The following is a 24,261-nucleotide window of genomic DNA, read 5'->3' as shown; positions in this document are numbered from 1 at the left end:
TCTTTAGATATACTGTGTACTAGGGATTGAATTGTTTTTCTTCCATATATGGATACCTGTGATATTGTGATTTATAATAAGGAATATATATTTGGCCTTTATCCCCATTTCTGGCACCTACCTCATAAAACCCTTAGAATTTCTTGAGAGTGATAAATGAGTCTTTTGTCATGGCAATGAGATGACTTGTAAAGTAGCTAGGAATGGGAGATGGTTACCAAGGGAACCAACCGGGTGGCTAGTGGGTTACCCTAGGAGGTGAGAGGGGTTTGAGGTTGAGTCAATCACTTATGGCCAATGATTCCATCAGTCATGTCTCTATAATAAAACATCCATAAAACCCCAAAGGATGGGGCTCAGAGAGTTTCCAGGGTGGTGAGCCAGAACCATGTGCCACTGGGCCCCCAAACAAAAGCTCCTTAGTTGAAGACCTCATTCTGAGTATTCTTTATCTGGCTGTTGATTCATACCCTTTGATATCCTTTGTAACAAACCAGTAATCTAGCGAGTAAACTGATTTCCTAGTTTCTGTGAACCATTGTAGCAAATTAATTGAAACCAAAGAAGGGGTCATAGTAATCTATGATTTATAGCCAGTTGGTCTGAACAACCTGGATTTGGGATTGCAGTCTGAAGTGGAGGGCAGTCTCATGGGGCTCAGCTCATAACCTGTGGAATCTGATGCCATCTCCATGTAGACAGTGTCAGAATGAAGTTGAATTCTAGGATACGCTGCTGGTGTCTGAGAATTGCTTGGTAGTGTAGGGAATGCCCCCTCCCCGCCACACACACATTGGAATTGGAACCAGAATTATTAAACCCAACTCCTTGCACCGCACTGTGCAACTTTTCTCCAAACCTTCCCTAGTTCTGAGTGTAGACTGATTTTCCACATATGCACAGCTCTGTGTCTGTTTATACAGCACTATTCTGTTATTGTTTTATACTTTGTATCCCTGCACTAATATCATGGTCTTAAACGTTATAGGATTATAAAAAGTCAGATTTAAACCTCTGCCACCTGGGGCAGCTCCAGTAATCGGAGCTTCTTCCTGACGTGCCCCTCTCCCGCTTTCGTGGTTTCCTCACAGCATGGCCCCCAAGCGCCAGTCCTCCTCGCACCTCAAACGAAGAAACCGAGGCTGCCTCCGGCCCCCAAGCCGGAGGAGACGTCGACCTCTCAGCACTTGCCGAAGGGAGAAAAAGAACAGCAAGAAGCAATTGAACATATTGATGAAGTACAAAATGAAATAGACAGACTTAATGAACAAGCCAGTGAGGAGATTTTGAAAGTAGAACAGAAATATAACAAACTCCGCCAACCATTTTTTCAGAAGAGGTCGGAATTGATGGCCAAAATCCCCAATTTTTGGGTAACAACATTTGTCAACCATCCACAAGTGTCTGCACTGCTTGGGGAGGAGGATGAAGAGGCGCTGCATTATTTGACAAGAGTCGAAGTGACAGAATTTGAAGATATTAAATCAGAATAGATTTTTATTTTGATGAAAACCCTTACTTCGAAAATAAAGTTCTCTCCAAAGAATTTCATCTGAATGAGAGTGGTGATCCATCGTCAAAGTCCACTGAAATCAAATGGAAATCTGGAAAGGATTTGATGAAACGTTCAAGTCAAACGCAGAATAAAGCCAGCAGGAAGAGACAGCACGGGGAACCAGAAGGCTTCTTCACCTGGTTTACTGACCATTCTGATGCAGGTGCAGATGAGTTAGGAGAGGTCATCAAAGATGATATTTGGCCAAATCCATTACAGTACTACTTGGTTCCTGATATGGATGATGAAGAAGGAGAAGGAGAAGAAGATGATGATGATGATGAAGAAGAAGAAGGATTGGAAGATATTGATGAAGAAGGAGATGAGGATGAAGGTGAAGAAGATGAAGATGATGATGAGGGGGAGGAAGGAGAGGAGGATGAAGGAGAAGATGACTAATGGAACACTGATGGATTCCAACCTTCCTTTTTTAATTTTCTCCAGTCCCTGGGAGCAAGTTGCATCTCTTTTTTCCCCCCTCCTCCTCTTGTGCTCATTCGCCCTGTTTTTTGAAGTCTCTTTTCTCTTCCTTTATACCATTGTTCTCAACTTATTTTGGGGGGAAATACTTTGAGCAGAATACAGCGGGAAAAGAATCTCTACCCCTTTCTGTTCCAAATTCATTTTTATTCCTTCCTGTCTCAACAAAAACTTTATGGAATCAACACCACCGTGCTCTGTGGGAAAAAAGAAAAACCTTCTGCTCCCTTAGCTCTGCTGGAAGCTGGAGGGTGCTAGGCCCCTATGTAGTAGTGCATAGAATTCTAGCTTTTTTCCTCCTTTCTCTGTATATTGGGCTCAGAGATTATACTGTGTCTCTATGTGAATATGGACAGTTAGCATTTACCAACATGTACCTGTCTACTTTCTCTTGTTTAAAAAAAGAAAAAAAAAACTTAAAAAATGGGGTTATAGAAGGTCAGCAAAGGGTGGGTTTGAGATGTTTGGGTGGGTTAAGTGGGCATTTTGACAACATGGCTTCTCCTTTGGCATGTTTAATTGTGATGTTTAATGGACATCCTTGCAGTTTAAGATGACACTTTTAAAATAAAACTCTCCTAATGATGACTTGAGCCCTGCCACTCGATGGGAGAATCAGCAGAACCTGTAGGATCTTATTTGGAATTGACATTCTCTATTGTAATTTTGTTCCTGTTTATTTTTAAATTTTCTTTTTGTTTCACTGGAAAGGAAAGATGCTCAGTTTTAAACGTTAAAAGTGTACAAGTTGCTTTGTTACAATAAAACTAAATGTGTACACACACAAAAAAAATAAAAATAAAAAAAATAAAAAGTCTTGCTTCATAGTAGGGAAACTTCTCCCAATTCATCCTTCCTCTAGAGAGTTTAATTTTTCTTGTACTTTACAGGCCTGTACATTTTTATTTTATTTTAAATTTTATTTATTTTTTTGAGAGAGAGAGAGAGAGAGAGAGAGAGAGAGAGAAAGAGCATGCACAAGCCAGAGGAGCAGCAGAGGTAGAGGCAGAAGCAGGCTCCCCGCTGAGCAGGGAGCCCTATGTGGGGCTTGATCCCAGGACCCTGAGATCATGACCTGAGCTGAAGGCAGACAGACACTTATTTAAATGAGCCACCCAGGTGCCCCTGGGCCTGTACATTTTTAAAGAAGAAGTTCACTAAGTTCCACATAAAAAGAGGCAGGGCATATTTTGGTTGATATTACTTTGACTCTATATACCATGTGGGGAGAAATAACATCTTTCACATCGATTTAGCCAATCCATGAACATGTAATATTTTTCAATTTCATTAGTTCTTTTTAGGTTTTTGTAATTTTCTCTGTGAAGGTCTTGTCCATTTTTGTTAGAGTCAGTTCCTTAAATATGTACTTCAGAGTCTTTAAAGCTATTGTAAGTGCTATCTTAAACATTTTTATTTCATTTTCTGTTACTAATTGGTATGTTGAAATGCAATTGAACTTTTTATGTTGGTCTTATATTTAGCAAATGCAAAATTCTCTTGTAAATTACAACAATTTATCTGTAGATTCTTTTGGGTTTTCTGTATACTGAGGCTGGTTACCTGCTTTTATTTGTTTTAATTTCTTTTTTTTTTTAAAGATTTTATTTATTTATTCATGAGAGACATAGAGAGAGAGGCAAAGACATAGGCAAAGGGAGAAGCAGGCTCCATGAAAGGAGCCCGATGTGGAACTTGATCCCAGGACTCCAGGATCATGCCCTGAGCTGAAGGCAGATACTCAACTGCTGAGGCTCCCAGGTGTGCTATCTTTTTTTTTTTTTTTAAGATTTTATTTATGTATTCATGACAGAGAGAGAGAGAGAGAGAGGCGGAGACACAGGCAGAGGGAGAAGCAGGCTCCCTTGGGAAGCCCAATCTGGGACTCTATCCCAGGACCCCAGGATCACTCCCTGAGCCAAAGGAAGACTCTCAATCACTGAGCCACCCAGGTACCTGGTTATCTGCTTTTAATGACAATTTTACTGGTTATTTTTCAACCCTACTTTCTACTTTGTTTTTTAGATTTCCTGTGCTAGCTCAGGCTTCCAGCAGTATGTTGAACAGTAAGTAATGTGTGATGTGGGAATCCTCGTGCTGCTCCTAATTTCAAAAGGAATGTGTTTAGAAGATGTAGTGGGTAGAATGGTGGCCCAAAAAAGATATGTCCAAGTCCTAACATGCCTACCTGTGAAATGTACTTACTTAGAAATAAAGTCTTTGCACATATAATTAAAGCTTTCAACAGAGATCATCCTGGTTTTAGAGTGGGCCCTAAGTCTAATGACTAGTGTCTTTATAAGGGACAGAGAAGAAGACAATACAGAGACACACAGAGGGGAAAATCACTGTGAAGACCCAGGAAGAGATTGGAGTGATGTGTCTAAGAGCTAAGAAGCACCAAGAATTGCTAGACGCCACCAGAAGCTAGAAGAGAGGCATGAAAGGAGGAGCTTCTGAAAGAAGCCAATGCTGCCTACACCTTAATTTCAGACTTCTGGCCTCCAGGGCCCTGAGAGAATAAATTTTTACTGTTTTAAGTCACCAAGTTGTAATAATTTGCTGAGGCAGCTCTGGAAACTTACACAGAAGGCAACTTACACATAGGAAACTGGCTCAGTGATGGGGGCTGTTGGTAGGGGAAGGATTTCTTAAACAAGTTACAAAAAGCACTTTTAGCCATAAAAGAAAATATTGATGGGGCGCCTGGGTGGCTCTGTTGGTCAAGCATCTGCCTTCTGTTCAAGGTATGATCTCAGGGTCCTGGGATAGAGTCCCGCCTTGGGTGCCCTGCTCAGCGGGGAGTCTGCTTCTCCCTCTGCCCCTTCCCCCTGCTCCTGTGCTACCATCTTTTGGGGCAGTAGGAGTGGCAGTGGCCACAGGCTTTGAGAAGACTCTCTGTGTGCTGACCCTGCTACCCACATGTCCAACACGAAGGTCAGCTCTACCCAGGACTGGGGGAGGTTGTTGGCCAAACCTGTTCCTGCAAAAGTAGAAACAAAGCCAAAATAGGCAGCAGGAAAGGATAAATCTCCAGACAAAAAAGTGCAAACCAAAGGGAAAAGGAGAACAAAGGGAAACCAGGCTGAAGTGGCTAACCAAGAAATAAAACCTGGAGAAAATGGAGAAACCAGAATGAAGAGAGTTCAGCTTCTGATGAAGCAAGAGAAAGAAGCCAAGTCTAATCAACATCATGCCTTAGCAGTGGTCCTTGTCTTCTTTCTTGTACAATCCAGAGTATTTTTATCAACTGTTTTGTAAATGCAATTTTTTTCTAGTAGCTCTAGAAACAATAGAAGGAATTCCAACTCATCCCATTTCTTTTTTTTTTTAATTTTTATTTATTTACGATAGTCACACAGAGAGAGAGCTAGAGAGAGAGGCAGAGACACAGGCAGAGGGAGAAGCAGGCTCCATGCACCGGGAGCCCGACGTGGGACTCGATCCCGGGTCTCCAGGATCGCGCCCTGAGCCAAAGGCAGGCGCCAAACCGCTGCGCCACCCAGGGATCCCCAACTCATCCCATTTCTTAAGTGTAAATACTTTTCTTTCTTTTAAGAAGTGAAATTATTTGCTGGTTTATGTTTTTGCTGCAACCAGAAAATAGTGGGATAGTGAATATGAGAGGCTTTGATTGTCTTGGGTGTTAGCTCAGCGTTCCATAAATGGGGTAGTTTTTATATCCTATAATACAAAGCATATTAAATGGCAATTGAGAATCAGTCGTGCATTTAATAGTCAGGCATTTAATGCTGTTAATAAAACAGCATATCAACATTGGAAGATATTAGTGCTTGATATACTATTAAGGAAAATTTGCCTCCAAATTTTAAGCTGAAAAGTCACTGGAGTCACTTTTTTTTTTTTAAATTTATTTTATGATAGTCACAGAGAGAGAGAGAGAGAGAGAGAGAGAGAGGCAGAGACATAGGCAGAGGGAGAAGCAGGCTCCACGCACCGGGAGCCCGACATGGGATTCGATCCCGGATCTCCAGGATCACGCCCTGGGCCAAAGGCAGGCGCCAAACCGCTGCGCCACCCAGGGATCCCCTGGAGTCACTTTTTAAAAAGAATCACAACTACATGATTTTTTTTTTTTGTTTTGTTTTTTGTTTTTTTTTTACTACATGATTTTTTAATAAAATTTTTGGTATGTACGTTAAGAATTGTGTGCAAATCGAAATGTCTGTACTGATCCTCAGAACAACTCATAAAAAATTATGAAAGAAAGAAATCATCATCTTTTGAACATTAAAAGACATTGCAATAAGAATCTAAGACATTGCAATAAGAATTGAAGGAGGTATGTGGCGGGTTCAATCAACAAAGTACTAGTTCTAAAATATAATTCTATGCATCTACCAGGAAGTCAAACAACTTAGTAGAGAAATGAAGTAAAGACAGTAAATAAAGGGCAGCCCCGGTGGCTCAGCGGTTTAGCACCTGCCTTCGGCCCAGGGCGTGATCCTGGAGACCTAGGATTGAGTCCCATGTAGGGCTCCCTGCATGGAGCCTGCTTCTGCCTCTGCCTGTGTCTTTGCCTCTCTCTCTCTCTGGGTCTCTCACGAATAAATAAACAAAATCTTAAAAAAAATAAAAGACTGTAAATAAACAAATAAAAATTGTATAAGAAATGCAACACAAAAGTTTGTGACCATATGGAAAGATGGTCAGCTTCATTAGTAACTAGAGACATGAAAATTTAAAACATAATACAACAATTTTACCCTAGATTAGCAAAACAATTTTCAAAGTCTGATAATTTCAAGTGTTAGCAAGGAGGTAAAGCAATTGGAAATCCTTGAATCTGCTGGGAATGTAAATTGGGACAATCAAATTGGAAAGTTGTTTGACATCATCTAGTAAAATTGCAGACGTACATACTCTATAAACCAGTAATGTTATTCCTAAGCAAATGGAGCCAGGAAACATGAGTAAGAATGCTCTTAGTAGCTTTCATTGGAATTGCCAAAAAATAAGAAAAACCCAAGTGTCCAGCTATAATAGAATGTATAAAAGGGCGATCCTATTCATACAATGAAATCCCGTCTACATGTATAAATGAATGTGATGTAGGAATGAGTTCGGGGCAGATGGGGCTAGGCAGAGAAAGATAAGGGAATGGCTCAAAGTCAGGCTCCTACCCATCCCAGGAAAACAGCAATAAGACAGTAAAAACAGAAAAAAATAATAAACCTGGCTCCCTAGCTCCAAAATATTAGGGAGTATCTCCTTTTGATGGTTACTAATCACAGAAACACACCAGGCCACAAAGAAGTCATTAAGGTGTTATCAATGGTCCCTGCTCAAACCAAGGCTGCACAAGAATCTCAAGGCTGTAGGCTCCCTGGCTAGGCTTTCAATAAAAGTCTGCCACTAAAAGCCCCCAGTGGCAATCCTGTTGGGACCCCTCTCACTTCTGAGAGCTTTCTCTGTATCTCTGCTTAAACTTCTATCGCTTTGCTCACTCTCTGTGGTCTGAGAAATTCATTCTTTGGCTCTGTGAGACAAGAATCTAGCTCTCCTCTATCAAATGGACTGCCACTATATACATCAACAGGCAAGTAACAGCAAAAATATGTTCAGTGTGATTCCATTTATATCAATTTAAAAATAGGCAAAATTCAACTACATTGCTTAAGGAGGCATATGTAGGTGGTAACACTGTAAATTAGTGCAAGGGAAAGATGATCCCAACCATCACAACAGTGGTCAAGTGGGAACAGAAGAGCAGGGGATAATAGGGTGAGCAACAGGAGGGCACTTCTAAGGAAACAGTTTTTTCATTTCTTACCCTGTGTTGGTAATATCAAAGTAAAATCAGAGCTAGACGGTAAAGTGGTAAAAAAAAAAAAAAAAAAAAAAAAGGTTACTCAGGACTATTGCAATAAAGGGGAAAAGAGATCTCAGTATAGAACCAGCTTAATTCCTAATACAGCACAGGCAAGTGGGGATTTACAGCCAAGGGGCAGGGTAGAGGTCAGTGGATAGAAAATTACTGGGAATCATCAGGGTTATGGGGGTGTGGGGGGGAGGGTGTGGATTCTGGCAAATCTGACCCAACAGGGTTCTTGCTGAGACTATGCCAGCATAATCAATCACCTGGAGGATGGTGGAGGACCAGGAACCCCATTAGATAACAAGAGTGATCAGATATGGAGAATGAAGATTCTAAATCAACTTAGCAGAGTTCTTGCCCAAACCAGATTTTATGAAGAAATGCAGATAGCCCTTGAAAGTTCAGGAGCTTGACTAAAGCTTTGTCAAGCAAAGTATCTTTGTTAGTAATTACATGGGTGTTTTCTTATAATTATTTGCAAAATGCAGATATATTCTTCTGTGTATAGGATACATCCCACAATTTAAAATATTTGCAATATTTAATTGAAAGCTAGACAGAAGGGAAACTATTGGGTAAAAGAATTTGTAGGGCGGGGGGATCCCTGGGTGGCGCAGCGGTTTAGCGCCTGCCTTTGGCTCAGGGCGCGATCCTGGAGACCCGGGATTGAATCCCACGTCGGGCTCCAGGTGCATGGAGCCTGCTTCTCCCTCTGCCTGTGTCTCTGCCTCTCTCTCTCTCTCTGTGTGACTATCATAAATAAAAAAAATAAAAAAAATAAAAGAATTTGTAGGGGGATTCTGGGTGGCTCAGTGGTTGAGCATCTGCCTTTGGCCCAGGGCCTGATCCTGGAGTCCCTGGATCGAGTCCTGCTTTGGGCTCCCTGCCTGGGGCCTGCTTCTCCCTCTGCCTGTGTGTCTGCCTCTCTCTGTGTGTCTCTCATGATTAATAAATTAAATCTTAAAAAAAATGATTTGTAGGACATTGTTATGGTTTGTGTTAGGCTTTCTAGCTTCTTTTTAATTCTCTTAACCCATTTCAAAGTGGTTTTCAGTATTCACACATTTGATATTCGTTGAGCCTTTCTGGTTGCAGGCACCTGCACCCTATCAGATTATATGGAGTATCATGGTCTCTACAGTCAAATTGCTTCAGCTTTGGTGATGATGAGATCATTACCACACCTCAGGGTTAACTACAGTGATACAAGTATGCAGAGAAGCAGATTTAGAAGAGGGATTTCTGAGATGTGCATTGGAGGGTATCCAAGCCAGAAGAGAGTCCTGGCATTCCAGACGAAGAGAAAGCATAACCTTGTAAGAAACAAGGCGTCGACAGAATGGTAAGGGCCTGGTATTATTGGACCACAGGGTACATATTAGGAAGTGGTGAGAAACTGGATTAAGGTTGCAGGCAGGGGCCGGTCATGAAAGGCCTTGTAAGGTATAGGTGTTAGAATTGTGTTCGGCCATGAGACTGAATCTCCAAAATAACAGTGGCATAAAGACCGCAGTTCACTGCTTCGTCATATAAACCATGTGTCTGGGTGGGTGGTGGCTGCTGTGATGCTCCACACCGAGGCCAGACTCCTCTGTGCACCACTCTATAGTCCAAACACAGCCAATAATCAGAACAACATAGGCCTTTAAAATAAAAGTGGTTTTATTATAAAATTTTAAAACTGTGCCTTGAAGGATCGTCATGGGAATACTGTGTAAGAAGAAGAAACATGTTTATAATCCAGACAATCACGTAGCAGATTTTATATTGTCCATGGAATTAATATTTTAAAAATATTCTTCTTTTCAGTTAAGAAGAGTCTTCAGAGCACCATTATTTGAAAGGAAGGTATTTTGTATATCAGAGTTCATCTTTGGTCTGCAATTAAGAAGCAAAATATTTAGTGTCATCAAGAAGTCTTACATGAGTCAAGAAAACTTATGTTAACTATTTTCCCCTCAAGATGGGAGAAGGAGGGGTGCCTGGGTGGCTCAGTGGTTGAGTGTCTGCCTTCCGCTCAGGGCATGATCCCAGGGTCCTGGGATCAAGTTCTGCGTGAGGCTCCCTGTGGGAAGCCTGCTTCTCCCTCTGCCTGTGTCTTTGCCTCACTCTGTGTCTCTCATGAATAAGTAAATAAAATCTTAAAAAAAAAAAAAAAAGGGAAGAGGAAAACAGACAAGTTGGTGCTGGAAGCTCACAGGGTCTAGGACTATGCTTGGAATCACCCCTGGGGAAAGTCACATTGTGTTTTATCAGACTACTGATGGGCAACACAAACATGTGTGTCTGCGTTCCTGTAAAGGGCCTTGTGCTGTGAATCACGTCAGTGAAGGGCTAACGCAGACAATGAAGAAGAAATTAACAGAGCCTCTCCGGCCACCAGTCAGTGAAGATACTGATTTGGCACTCCTGAAAATCACTTAGATGAAGAGGGGAAAAAAAAAAAAAAAAAAGAGGACTGGAGAAAGAAGCTGCCCAGTTTCATCTGAGGCAAGTGTTATGATACCAAATCACAAATCTTATGAGGGTGTACATTTCAATTCTGGCATTTTGTTTTTAAAGATTTTAAGTAATCTCTACACCTGATGTGGGGCTCGAATTTATGACCCTGAGATCAAGCATCACATGCTCTACTGACTGAACCAGCTAGGTGCTCCTGATTCTGGCAATTTTTGTTTGGTCAATGGCTTTAACTCATTTTATGAACTTCCAGCACTGACAGGGGTTAAAATGGATTTAGTACCACTTTTGGTGGGAGGGATGGTTAGTTACTTAGTGGCCAGTCAGTACTCCTCCCCCCAAAATAAAAACAAAATAACCAAAACTCTGATTTGTAGCACCTGCTGTTGTCATGGTGACTCTCCCACCAGGCATATTCCAAGCTACCAGAAATTAACCAGTATGCAAAATTCCTGAATATGTCACAGTCAGTGGCCTTGTATAAACTGGTTCTGTCACACCACTGGGGAGAGTGGCAACTATTTCTTTTATTTTTATTTAAAAATTTATTTATTTATTCATGAGAGACACAGAGAGGCAGACATAGGCAGAGGGAGAAGCAGGCTCCCTGCGGGGAAGTCCGGTGTCCCCTAACTATGCCTGTTAAAGCTCCTTGTGAGATAGGCATAATAATTGCCAAATCTGCCTTCTTATCTTTGGTCACAATACCACAGTTTTGAGTTTGTCCATTTAGTGATATGAGGACATTGCTTAGAATACTGTCAAGCTTGTATATGTATCTATATATATCTAAGATATATATGTATGGTCTACACTACAATTTTATACAAAAACTAACTGCAATCAAAACAACTCTCCTCTCCTATGTCATGTCTTTACACACAAGCAGGCACACAATCTGATGATGGAGAATGGTTTTTGGTCCTAGCTTCGCTATCATCCAGCTAGATGATTCTGAACTAAATTCTTCTTCAGGCTCATTTTGTTAACCATAAAATGAAGGCACTTACTGGATGACCCTGAAGGTCCTTTTTAGCCTTACAAGTCTCTGTGAATCTGTCTTTTATAAATCAAATCAGTATGCGCCGGTATCAACAGAGATGGCTCTTACATGAATAATCTGATGAAATGGATGATCACAGTTATATCTTTTTTTCATCTCTAAATTGAGATAATGAACTTTGTCAAACCAATCTCCCATGATACATGTGAAAATAGTTTTCACATGTAAGCATCTATTTGAATGCCACATAATCTGAATTCTCGTGTTCAAAAAAGGTTCTCCTCCACTTTGCTGGGGGCTCCGTGTCTTCCCTCTTATCTGCATGTCAGTGCCCTTTCTTGGGCTTGGCCATTGTCCGTGGCATCCACCTCTCCGGCAGACTGAACTGCATGAGGGCCCCCAGAGGAGCTCAAATACTTGCTGCCTGGCTGAATGATACAGGAATGAGCAAGGACTTAGAACCGCACTATGTCTTACTGTGAGGTTGGCTAACTCTGGTTACCTTTTTCCTATGGCATGTGCAAGGAAAAAGGTCGTCCTCCGTCTGTGGTTCTACCCTCTTCATGCCCTCTCGGATTTGGGGCTCACTCACTTGCAGACTGGCATATTCCTGTGTAAGCAACAATTCAAAAGTGTTCTGTATGTAATTTGAAGTACATTCACCAAATTAGATGCACTGGAATTTGCTAAAATATGGTCCTTTTTAACTCATATTTAACAAACTGTGATACGCACAATTCTTCATGCTCCCTTTAAACACCCAACAACAGAGCTTCTGAGAGGTGGCTGCCTTTTGGACACTAGCTGCCTATTGCAAATGGGCCTCTCCTTCATTTATACAACTTACAGGGTTTGATTTTGCCACCATCTACCTTGTAGTGACAATAACTGTGCATAGGATCTCCTCTTGATTAGGAATTTGAGGACAGAGCATATTCCCAACATGGCTCACAGAGCCTCAGCCACCACCTTTGTTCATAATGTGCTTGCTCTGTGTTAAGCTCTGGGCTGGGTGGTTATGTTCTAGTAGATGCACTAGAATGAAGGAACACAACCCTGTGGATCTTTAGGAATTCAGATGGTAAATCCCCTGATACTTCATTTTACACACTTCATCCTCTCCAGCCCTGCACATCCCCCTGGGAAGGTGAAAAAGGCAGAGGAGCCAGTGCAGACCAGAAACAGACCAACTTTGTTCTGCAACAGAGTCTAAGATTTGGGGCTCAAGACCTACAATTCTGAGATAAACTACTTATTTACTACAGTATTTTTAAAAAACAGCCTTTTAAATGATCAGATATACTTTGATTATAATCCCTAAATGCGTAGATCTATGAAAATACTTTTCAAGAGATGTCATGGTTCATATGGGGGTCAGTGTTATAGGTCTGAAGATACCATGCACTGTTTAAACAAAGAATTGGTAGAGCAGCATCAAGACTGTACATACAGAAAACACACATCCACACGCAGTAATTTTGCAGGACCAGAGGCCAATTTCCTAACCATATAGCACAGAGTGCCAACATAAACACTTTTCCCATGATACTGTAGCATTCCCCTCCAGCTGATCTTTGGTTTTGTACTATTTTTATCACTATTTGATGTTGGTCTCTGGTTTTTGCCCTCAGAGAAGTATATATACTTCTCTTGTATATATCTTCTTATATTAATATACTTTTAGAAACTATTAAGTGAAATATTATTTGCGGCTAACATGTCCAGTTACAAATTCTATGTCTGTTCTTTTAGAAAATACTGACCTGAAAAAGTTTAAAATAGTAACAGAATATGTCATCACCCATGAGATTATTTCTTGCAAATTCCTGTCCTGCTTTTGCTATTTTCTTTGCCTGTGGGAACAATGACAACAAAGGCCTTTAATGAAACACATTTTTTTCTCTCCCATGCAGACGTGTATGCACACTGATCTTCAGAGTCCACATATAGTAGGACAATGCAGGAAGAGTATCTTTGAGGGTAGTCTTCTGTAGTAAAGGGAACACTTAAGAGGATATGCTCAGATTAAAGGGAGGTTTTTTAGACTTGCAGGTGTGAGGAATCATACTGGACCTTCTAGAATTAAGCCTTTCTTGCAGAGAGAGGGCACACATTAAATGAAGTAACAATGACTTTGTAAAGTAAACGCAAGACAAAGCTTAATACACTGCCTCGGCAATTTTCAGCAATTCGTTTGACGTTTACTTCATGCAATTCTGCATATTTATCTATAGCAGTTAGTTTTGCTGCCAGTCTGGCCATCTTAATTTTCATATTGCCTGTAGAGGTAGGCAGTGCTTGGGGCTCTGATCAACCAGACCAAAAGAGAGAGCATACTCAAGGCCAATATTCAGCTTTTTGTTTTGAGTGCAGAGTGGATAGTTAATCCAAGTTCTGATGCTTATGTTCACTCTGAGGACTGATGTGCTACCATGGGGAGATGGCTTCCCATTTACAGGTAAGGGTCTATATCTGTGCATCCTAAATGCTCAGGTACAAAACATTTAAAATGAACCTCTGATATTGAGGGTAGAAAAGACTGACCTTACCTCTTTATCATGATCTTTTGCCCATTTGAGTTTTTCTAGGAGATCACTCAGGTTGCTTTTAACTGGAATGTAGTGTGTCCAGGGCTGCAGCTCATTGTAAAAGTGTTCATAGTAGATGGAGTCCTGCTTTAGCACAACACTGTCACCGACTAGGAGATATGGCAGGCGATATGCTGCGACAGTGCCATCAATATTTATTTGATACTTGTGCTGCAAGTCAGCAGTAAAACAAAAGCCTCATTAAGTTTCCTTTTCCCACTCTTAATTCTCCTCTTCCCACACTTATGGTCTCATCATTGTCAGGTACAAACAGGCCAGATGTTGCCCTCTGCCTCTGCCATGGAGTAAATGCTATCATATAACACCTGACCTAGAGCTAACAACTTATTGCAGTGCTCTCCTAAATTTCACAAAGGGGCCACAAGTCTGACAACGTTAAAGCAGATAATAAAATAATGAGTGCTGTCCTAGGAAAAACAGATTTTTTTTAAAGGATTTTATTTATTTATTCATGAGAGACACACAGAGAGAGAGGCAGAGACATAGGCAGAGGGAGAAGTAGACTCCTTGCAGGGAGCCCAATGCGGGACTCGATCCCAGGACCCCAGGATCACAACCTGGGTCAAAGGCAGACATTCAACCACTGAGCCACCCAGGTGTCTGGAAAGACAGATTTATTGTGATTCTCTAATCTCTCTACTACTTTCCTGATCACATGTGAGCACCTAAGGATGGCAGCCTATGCCATACTGGTAACCATACCTTTTAAACATCAGATGGCTACACACAAATCTTGAAGAAATTAACAAGCTCTGGGGCAAGAGCACCTATGAATAAAAATATCTGTAGATGGGATGTGTAGGTGGCTTAGTTGGTTAAGTGTTTGCCTTCAGCTCAGGTCGTGATCCCGGGGTCCTGAGATGGAGTCCCATATTGGGCTTCCTGCTCAGCAGGGAGTCTGCTTCTCCCTCTCCTATTGCTGCTCCTGCTGCTTGTGTTCTCTCTCTTTCTTTCACAAATAAATAAAATCTTAAAAAAAAATATTCGTAGAGCTGTGGTAATCAATTAGTCTTTCACTGTAGCAAATTTAACAGGTAGGAATAAAGCCATGGCATGATAGAACTTCTGATGAGGAATGGCTAATAACAGTTCTCTTTGGTTATACAACCATTTCTTTCAAAAGTCTCCGTGAAATGCATATGGAGGAAACACTTGACAATTCAACTTATGGCATTATGTAGTCTAGCTGTTGCTATGTAACCCATCAAATGAAAACCTGGCCATCTGCAGCATGGATAGAGCTTGTTAAACACTTGCCTTTCCACATACAGAGGACAGGTGACTACCTTTTGTCCACCTTTAATTCCATGACATGGGTCTTTAAAAAGTGGTTTAGAGAACAGGGCAGTGTCCCATTGCCTAGAAAAAGGGGTTAGAAAATGGATCCCTCCCCAGGAAATATGAGCAATCCACATTTTAGATACAGAAAGTTCTCCTAATCCTCAGACTTCCCAGGCAATCATCTGGATGGGTTTCAAGACATTTCCCCATCAGGAAGTCTGATAAGAGACACCTGGTTTATATCATCTTTGATCTGTTACGATGCTCTGGGGAGAAGTATATGTAAAATCACATACACTTATTTAATAATAAGAAAGGATTTGGACTTGAAATGCACTTAACTTGAGGGTCATTTGGGGAAAAAATTCTAGCTCTACCCAGGCCCCATGCTCCCTTGCTGCATATTTAATGTCAGGTCTGGGTAGTCTGTACAACCCATGTTGCCAAAGCTGTCCCTGGGGCCTCATGCCTTCATGTTTACTAAGTTTGGTGCTCATATCTCTCATCCCTATAGTTTATAGGCCTCAGTTTCCCTCCCCCAGATGAAGACATTTAGAAAAACAAAAAGGATTAGACACAATTGATGTCATACCTTGAAGAAATCAAAAAATGAAATGTGTTTCACAATAGGACCATATAGGCTTTCATCGTGTTTAAAGAAGAAGAAGTTTGTGAAGGCAGCATCTATGAGCTCCGGGTGTTTCCTGCTGAGCTTAACCAGCTCCAGTCTCTCTTTGCGGCTGTCTCGCCCTCTCCAGACAGCTGTGGAGTTCTTGCTTTCCCAGGGAGGACCCGTGTTAGCTTGCACAGACATCATATCAAGACTTACTCTGGAAGACAGAAAGTATGATAGATTTTCCTCCCAAACCATCACAACACAAAGGCTGCTGGGAAAGAACTCAGCAAGGAAAGAAAACCAAGGCTCTGGGTCATCTCAGACCCGTCTCTCACCGGCCCATGGTTTCTAGAACAGAGTCAGTCAGGTCGTAGGTAGGCATCACGATATCCTTGGAATCTGTGGAGCCACACCAGGAAAAGATTGGATGGATTTGTGAGTTGGATTTCTTTTTTTCCAAAGGCCAGTCTCCCAAATTAACAAAAAACTCCACATCTGGCATCTTCACCTGGAAAAAGAAAATGGCTTATTTTCATTTGTTGCAGTGGATAATCCCTTCTATGTATGGATCAAGGTGTTGGGAAAGGCAGCCTCATGCATGCTGCAGCCTTTCCACCCCTGCTTGGCCACATAAGAATGGGTCTCAGGTCTAGGAAGGCTTCCTTACCAAGAGATAGAGCCCTCGAAGTCTGGGCTGTGCTCCCTCCTTGTGAGTGAATGTACTCTTTTTCTGCTTAAGTATTTAGCCAGGTGTCCATGGCCCTTAGGCTGCCCAACTTGCTGTATTTCAGACTCTGCAAGGAGGGGTCAGGGAGCTTCTATCGCAGCAGTAAGTGAGATGCTTGCAGTCACAGTGCTGAGTGGGTACAGGGACCACCACACAGCAAGGGCTGGATCTCGCTCCCTGTCCTCTGCTGTAAGTGAATGCTACACACCTTGAGGCTGGTGTGCATGCTGTCTTTTCTCAGCAACCTCAAATCCCACCCGGGTTTCTTCCTTGGGTGGGTGGCATTTACCTGCCTTTCCACTTTGGCCGCATTCCGGTTAATATTCTATCCTGCAGTGCAGCCAGACCACCCAGTGAGCAATGAAACACAATAAACATTAGAAATCATACCAAATGAAAAACCAAATTCACAAGCTTCAGGCGATGACAATTACCCCAATTTGAATGGTGGGTAATTTCTCAGAATACTGTCACACACACACACACACACACACACACACACACACACACGATTTCCTTGCTGTCACAACCAAACTGGCCAACAGACTGGCTTCACAAAGAGATTAAATGACAAAGGTAATCTCAGTTCTAATGCTGCCAAGAGACTCTAGGATGATCAGAGAGAGAAAGGGAATTACTGGAAAACAGTTACAGCACAAAGCACTAGGACTCTAACCCTAGTTCCTGGTTAATGAGCTAGATGTTCCCATTTAAAAAATATACCACCCCCTACCCCCAAGTAATTGGGGCGGGGGGGGGGGGGAGGCCAGAATCCGAATTCTGGAAGCCCAACACCAAAGCCAGTACTAGTGATTTCCAAGCTAGACCACCTCTACTGACGGGTGGCACAAATGTGTTTAAAGAACCTGTTTTTTTTTTTTCTTTAGTCAAACCACAGGTAAATGTTTGAGATATAAAATAAGACATATTTTTTTTTTTTAATTTATTTATGATAGTCAGAGAGAGAGAGAGGCAGAGACACAGGCAGAGGGAGAAGCAGGCTCCATGCACCGGGACCCCGATGTGGGATTCAATCCCGGGCCTCCAGGATCGCGCCCTGGGCCAAAGGCAGGCACCAAACCGCTGTGCCACCCAGGGATCCCAAGACATATTTTTTTAAGTAGGAACAGTTTTGGTCAGTCTGAGAAGCATCTTGAGAAACTGGAGCCCTGAGGAGCAGTCTTATTTTTCCACGGATTAACACAGATGAGCAAGGAAAACTTGCCAGCATCTTAGTTTAGGTAAAGGAAGTGGAATATAGATGCTTTGTATGTTCAGAATATGTTCAGAATAAACTCACTGTAAATGTTCTGCAAGCTGGAGAAGGTACTGTGATTTTCCATGAGTAATTCAATCAAGACATCGACACAGATTATCCAATAAATAGTTACTAGGCACCTGGCAACAGTGTGGGTATACTTTTCCCATCAGTTTACTATGACTGTTAGACACTCCACTAGAACCCTGCTAAAAGCACATTACACCTAGGAACAGGATTTAGCATACAGTAAGCCTTCTTTGGGCTCAAAGTAGGTTTAGTACCAAAACAATTTTATTCTAAGACATTTTCCCTTAAGGTATTGTTCTGGGTTGAATTCTGTCCCCCCCAAAATATAAGCTGAAGTCCCAAACCCCAGTATTTCAGAATGACTTTATTTGGAAGTATGGTTGTTGCAGATATAATTAGTTAAGCTGAGATCATACTGGAGCATTAGGGCGGGCCCTAATTCAATATGACTAGTGTTCTCACCAGAGGAGAAGGGAGAGACACACGTGGGAAGCCGTGTGATGAGGGGCAGAGTCTGGAGTTATGTGGCTGCAAGCCAAGAAGCACCAAGGATGGCCAGTAGGCCATGAGAGACAGGGAGAGGAAGGAATGGTCCTCCCCTACAGGTCTCAGGGGGGTGGGGGTGGATTTGGGGGTCATGGCCCTACTGACACTTTGCTTTCCCATTTTAGCCTCCAGGACTTTGAGAGAACAAACATTTCTGCCGTTTTATGCCACCAAGTTTGCAGTACTTTGTGAGAGCAACCCGAAGGAAATTAATACAGGTATCCTATATGACATAAAGCTTCAGAATAGTATTATAATAAAGTTACAGAATAGAACACCACTGATGCTGTGACTACTAAAAATTATATTGTAAAACCTGGGCTGAAACCTAAGAGAAGAGAAATACTTACTTTTCTAGTCAAAGAAAGTAGTATGGCATCCATGAAAATTCGAAAACCTACATGTTCACCATGAGTCTTGATATAGACCTAAAAGAGAATTGAACATTTATTTTTTTTTTTTGAATTGAACATTTATGTTAACCTAGAAACTTTATTTTCCATCAACCTTACTTCCATTTTGTTTATTATGTTAATCTAAAAGTACTGACAGATTTCATTGAGGTAAAGCTTATCACAATGATCCTCAGAATGATTTTTTTAAAAAAGATTTTTATTTATTTTTCTGACAGAGCACAAGCACAAGCAGGAGGAGCAGTAGAGGGAGAGGGAGATGGGACTCCCTGCTGAGCAAGGAGCCAGATGCGGGATGATCCCAGGACCCCAGGATCATGACCTGAACAGAAGGCAGACGCTTAACCGACTGTGCCACTGGGGTGCCCCCACACAGAATGATTTTTAATAAAAATCTGTAGCTTCTTAGAGCCAAATGGTCAAAACAAACAAGCAAAAAATCACTAAGGGAAATAAGCAAACCTTAATCACAAATCATACCTTGTTATCCTTCAAGGTATAATGACATAAGCTTTGTCTTTGTCCAAATCTTTTTGGGATTTCTGCTGCAATCTTTTCTGGATCAACAATAGGGAAATGTGCCAGATCTCTCTGAATCTGAGTAATGTTTTCAGGGCAGTTCATCTCCTGTAACCAGACTGCACTATCTTCCAAAGGGCAGTCACAGTTTTCGTGGTAAACCGGCCCTGATTACACACAAGTAACAAAATATCACAGTAAATATTTCACTCAGCATTCAAAACAGGTAAGAAATTCCATTATATGGCTTTAAAAATACTGTTGTTTTAAAATTATATTACAAATTACCTTTTAAAATATATGGAGATTTGGCAACATGTTGACCTTGGAATTTAACTTCTACCTTCAGATTTTTGTAGCTCGCATACATTCTATATCTTACTATGAAGGACCCATCCTTTCGATCTAAAACCTGGACTCCAACTCTGGTGAACTGCTCTTCTGGTGCTGAGATTTTAATCTGGAACACCTTTTCACCTGGAGAAGATGTGAAACTGTCATGGGAAGAACAGCAAGTTACAAAGATTATTTCAAGGCATAAACGCACGACGATTATGCTCTCCAGTCTGTGAGTCTTACTATTTTCCTCCATAGTCTTCCCCTAACATATATATGCCTGCTGCTTCTCTCAAACGCTTGTAGTATCAGAATGTGATGGATCAGAGATTGAAAGAAAGCAGCAGAGGATGACAAACGGCCACAATAACAAACATATTAGGAAATTGCAAGGGAGTATGTAAAGACTACATATTTACATAAACATAGAACCCACTTATGCATTCTATATATAAACATATTCTTTTTAAAAAAATCCTATTGTTTATGAAATAGAACTCAACAAAAGAATCTTATTTTTATTTTTTATTAAGGATTTTATTTTATTTTTTATTAAGGATTTTATTCTTAGAGAGCATAAGCGGGGGGCGGGGGGGCAGGCAGAGGGAGAGGCTTACCACTGAGCAGTGAGCCCATATGGGGTCACTGGGGAGCCCATATGGGGGCTCAATCCCAGGACCCTGGAATCACAATCTGAGCTGAAGACAGATGTTTGACTGAACTGCTCAGGCACCCCAATATATAAAAATATTCTTATTAACCCTTTTATTTCATGCACCTGGAAATTTGTGGTCAAATGGTGCCTCTGAAGATAATGAGCTTTTGAAAAGTCTCTCTCAATGATTCTTTAAGAGATCAGTATTATAAATCATGTTTAGCCATGGGCAAAAGCTAGTAGGTCATGTATCATCTAAGTGACACTATATAAAAGTCTTGTTTGGGGATCCCTGGGTGGAGCAGCGGTTTGGCGCCTGCCTTTGGCCTAGGGCGCAATCCTGGAGACCCAGGATCGAATCCCATGTCGGGCTCCCCCGGTGCATGGAGCCGGGTTCTCCCTCTGCCTATGTCTCTGCCTGTCTCTCTCTCTCTGTGTGACTATCATAAAAACTAAAAAAAAAAGTCTTGTTTGTTTGTTTAAGAGAGTGCTCTCTCTCGTAAGATTGTTAAGATGGTATTTAGTTCCCCCAATTGTTATAGCCAAGTGACAAAATTGATAACTTTTTTTCCCCCTCTGCTTTGGAAAACTTCTTGAAGATTTTCTTAGAACACCCAAGATTTTTTTTTTCTTATAAAACATACATAGTCAGCATCCACCAATAAAAAAAGACAATCATTTCAGGAGTACGTGAATCCTAAAACTAAGTTTTGAGTTATCATTTTAATTGTTGGAATTCAGTGGACTTAACTAACGTCTGTTACAAACATGCAGGAGATTCACGCTTTGATACTGTCCCTCTCACTTGTAAAGTTTCTAATAGTCCTTCGTTTTTCTTTGAGTTTCCAAACATGCTTACCTGCAGAGGTCTACCTGAAACAGAGGGCAGCACCAGAGAAAGATGAACCAACCAAGTTTTTAACAACCGGGTGTAAATTCCTTATAACAGCTTATGCAAAAGGAGGTGGAAATAGTACTTCCAGCTAAGGGGCTTTGTCTCTCCAGTCCTGTGTGAGTCCCTATCCAAACGGCCAGGAGAAGAGCTAATGCGGAAATATTTCTAAAGCTACAGATTAAAATTGATCGCGAAGGGAAAGACTGTTCCAACCAGACGTGGATAGCATCCAAATATCCTGGAATTTAAACCGCCGTGGAAAAAAAAAGAGTTCTTGGGCGGATAAAAACATTAAGGGAGAAACAATGCATTTTAACTGCATTCCAAAATGGTTAGGGAGCTGTTTCTCGACTTACTTATTTCCTGATGTATCCACCGCCTGAATGTAGAAATAGCGTGCGGGAAGGACGACAGCCGCCTTTAGCCCGGGTCCCCATATTTCGCTCTTCTCCGGACTCAGTGGCCTCTCTCCGCCAGTCTCAGCAAGCGCTGGCACTGTCCCCAGAAAGAAGCAGTAAAGCAGCAAAATGCTAAACATTTACAAGACCGACCCTCAAAGTGATCCACGGATAAACGAAACGTAAGAGGTGGTCGCAGCAGCCGCGGCTGGGGCAGGGGCGCGTTGGCGGATCCCAGCAGCGAACACGCCTGGGAGGGGTGGGTCGCGGCGCGCGCGCGGGGCTCCGCTGTCCCCCCGGAAAGTCACGGGCGCAGCGCTGGCTTGTCCAGCTGAAGGAGGCCGGCCGCTCGGCTCAGGCCAGCAGCAACCACGCTGCTCCTCTTTTTCGGGACAAAGATAAACTTGTGCTGCTCGTCCAGCTGGAGCATCATTGGGGGCAAATGGGACTCAGGCTCCAGCCCAAGGTGCGGGGCGAGGGGATTGGCCCGCGCGTCTGCGGGGCTGAGTAAGGCCTCCTCCAAGTGGACGGCGCCGCGGCGCCCGCGCTCCGAGGCTCCCTGGGACGTGTAGTTCTCCGCAGGACTAGCGGAAATCCTGCCAGGTCTCGCCATCCCTCACCTGTTTATTGACTTTGCGGTCACCGCTTTCAGGGAACAGTCGTAGACTAGATGCGCAACAGAGTGGCGTGCGGGGCACGGCGAGGATCTTTAAAAAAGTCGTCACCGTATCCTCCGCACGTGCAGAGGGCAGGTATAAAACGATGAAAGGACGGTGTTGTCGATGATACCTGACGACCGGCCGCCGGGCGCAGCCGTCCCGGGCGCTGTCCCCGCGCGCGCCAATGGGACGAGAGACGCCAGCCCCAGGGTAGCCGGAGGCGCGCCGCGCGCGGGAAGCTGTGATCCGGGTCGCGGGCCCGGTCTGCGGCGGCCGCAGCGACTCGACCCCGCGGGACAGTGCGGAGGTACCCGGGGCTGCGGGCGGGGCGGGGGTGGCGGCCGCTGCCGTGCGCCCTGCGCGCGGGGCCCCCACCCGCACTCGCGCGCCGCCGCCGGTCCGCTGCGGGCGCCGCCTGCGCTGCCTGGAGGCCGGGGCCCTGCCTCTCCGTCCGAGCGGAGGCCGCTGCAGCCGTGCCCGCTGTCCTCCCGGGAAAAAGTGGGCTGAGGAGCTGGGCCGCAGGACGGGGGAAGTGTTCGGGACGCAGGGGACGCGTGCTCTCGGGAACAAAGCCTGGTTTGGAGATGCCCGCGTGGGTACCGGTGGCTCCTGCCGGGCGCCGCTCTCCACGCGCCACGCGAGGCAGGGCCTGGCCGGGAGCGAGCGGTGGCCGCCCCGCGGCCAGGGCCCACCAGGAGGGGTGACCCAGAGCCTCCTGCTCCCCCCCCCCCCCCGCCCCCTGGATCCTTGCAGCTGCCCTGGAAAAAAACCCAGATGCGCCGGGTGGCCCCGCCAGCCAAACCCGGCCTGGGTGGAGGCCCAAGCGGGGCTCTTCTGTTTTCTTTTTCTTTCTTTCTTTCTTTCTTTTTTTTTTTCCTCTTTTGCAATTGTCTTGAGCATTGATACCAACGGGTGCATTCGAAGCTGGCCCGGGGGCGGCAAGTGCCGGCGCCCACCCGCCCCGGGGCCTCGCGCGCCCGGGCCCTCCCGCAGCCCGCGGCGGCTTGGAGGCGGTCGCTGCACCGGCCACTGCCGCCTCCCCCTGGCGGCCAACTCGGGCTTCCGGCCCCGGAGGGAGGCGGAGGGAGGCGGAGGGAGGCGGCCGGAGGGGCCTGGAGGCCTCGCTGCGGGGCGGGGGCGGGGGCGGGGGCGGGGGCCGGGGCCGGGCAGCCCTCGTGGGCCGCGGAGGCCTCCTCCGCACACGGCGGCCCGGCGCAGCGAGGTCGGCCTGCGGCACTGTCGCCCGGGTGGTGGCGGCGCCGCGAGCTGCGCGGACCAGGGCGGTGGGAGCCCCGCTCGCCTGCCCCGGGCCTGGGCCGGCCGCGGCCGCGGCGCTTGGGGGGACCGCGCATCCTGACCCCGCAGGGCGCCCGCAGCGCGCGGGGAGGACGCCGCCGAGGAGGACCGAGACCCGCCCCGCCGGGGCTTAGGGGGCCTGGCGCAGCCGTCGGGCGCCCGTTTCACCATTAGTAAGTCACTTCCAGGCTCCTGCGTCTCGGTGGCCTTGGATACGGGGTATAGATCTCAATAGTTGTCCTGTGGGGGAGGCTTTGCTGAACAGACTTCTTAAGATCTTCGTTCCCTAAGCAAACTGGACACTTAAAAATACGGATTGAAAATATAACCCCCAAAAGAAGGTAGCCTAAGCGATGACTGTGGACCTCACAAATGGAACGTCTGTTTTACGGAACAGTTCGTTCTAGGGATTTTTACAAATCCTTACCCTAGCGGAGCGTTTTATAAAAAAAAAAAAAAATGTGTCCATTCACAGTTAAATAGTACATCTGTTGCTTGTGCCACGATCGTAAGAATTCAACATTAAAATGAGCCGTAGGTCCTGCAGTCATTCTTTGTAAAATCTTAATAGAGCGACGCCTCTCTGGAAGTTCAGTTCTCACAGATGAGAACCAGGGAAGACGAAAAGGGGCCTCTCGGCTGAAAATCCGGCTCCTGATTCCCAAGGCCTCTCCTAGTAAATCCCC

General features: G+C 44.1%; 2 protein-coding genes and 1 pseudogene across 6 annotated transcripts in view; 2 read left to right on the top strand and 1 right to left on the bottom strand.

The window, feature by feature from the left end:
• Nucleotides 1-1,086: 1,086 nt before the first annotated feature.
• On the top strand, nucleotides 1,087-2,817 carry LOC121477006 (annotated as a pseudogene).
• Nucleotides 2,818-9,520: 6,703 nt separating this feature from the next.
• On the bottom strand, nucleotides 9,521-22,050 carry POGLUT2 (protein O-glucosyltransferase 2). Of its 2 annotated transcripts, none has more exons than XM_041730962.1 (10): nucleotides 21,579-22,050; nucleotides 19,625-19,830; nucleotides 19,298-19,503; nucleotides 18,755-18,832; nucleotides 16,179-16,351; nucleotides 15,820-16,057; nucleotides 13,887-14,096; nucleotides 13,101-13,190; nucleotides 11,840-11,947; nucleotides 9,521-9,752 (listed from the first exon to the last, which is right to left on the bottom strand). In XM_041730962.1, the coding sequence occupies exons 1-10, from the start codon at nucleotides 21,758-21,760 to the stop codon at nucleotides 9,735-9,737; spliced, it is 1,509 nt and encodes a 502-aa protein (XP_041586896.1). In that variant the 5' UTR covers nucleotides 21,761-22,050; the 3' UTR covers nucleotides 9,521-9,734. The 2 variants fall into 2 exon arrangements, with proteins under 2 accessions (XP_041586896.1, XP_041586897.1); XM_041730963.1 differs by having other exon boundaries at nucleotides 19,625-19,813; nucleotides 21,579-21,709.
• Nucleotides 22,051-22,241: 191 nt separating this feature from the next.
• Nucleotides 22,242-24,261, top strand: part of BIVM (basic, immunoglobulin-like variable motif containing) — a 39,255-nt gene continuing 37,235 nt past the window's right edge. The window contains exon 1 of one of the 4 annotated variants that reach the window (XM_041730960.1): nucleotides 22,242-22,372. The gene's annotated coding sequence lies outside the window, so the exon portion shown is untranslated. Of the gene's footprint in view, nucleotides 22,587-23,439; nucleotides 23,749-24,261 lie in introns of those variants that run through there. The other 3 variants (XM_041730959.1, XM_041730961.1, XM_041730958.1) reach the window with 3 other exon arrangements.

Source organism: Vulpes lagopus, chromosome 16, assembly GCF_018345385.1.
Source record: "Vulpes lagopus strain Blue_001 chromosome 16, ASM1834538v1, whole genome shotgun sequence".
In the NCBI taxonomy this organism is placed as follows: Eukaryota; Metazoa; Chordata; class Mammalia; order Carnivora; family Canidae; genus Vulpes; species Vulpes lagopus.
Note: the sequence above shows the minus strand (reverse complement) of the source record. Positions and strands in the feature narration are given on the sequence as shown.

Excerpts from the sequence above, each read along its gene's own strand:
- POGLUT2 (XM_041730962.1), bottom strand. The coding sequence starts at position 21,760 with ATGTTTAGCATTTTGCTGCTTTACTGCTTCTTTCTGGGGACAGTGCCA. Across the intron at positions 19,831-21,578 it reads GTGGATACATCAGGAAATAA|TTTCACATCTTCTCCAGGTG; the intron begins GTAAGTCGAGAA and ends TTCCCATGACAG. Across the intron at positions 19,504-19,624 it reads ATCTCCATATATTTTAAAAG|GGCCGGTTTACCACGAAAAC; the intron begins GTAATTTGTAAT and ends GTGTGTAATCAG.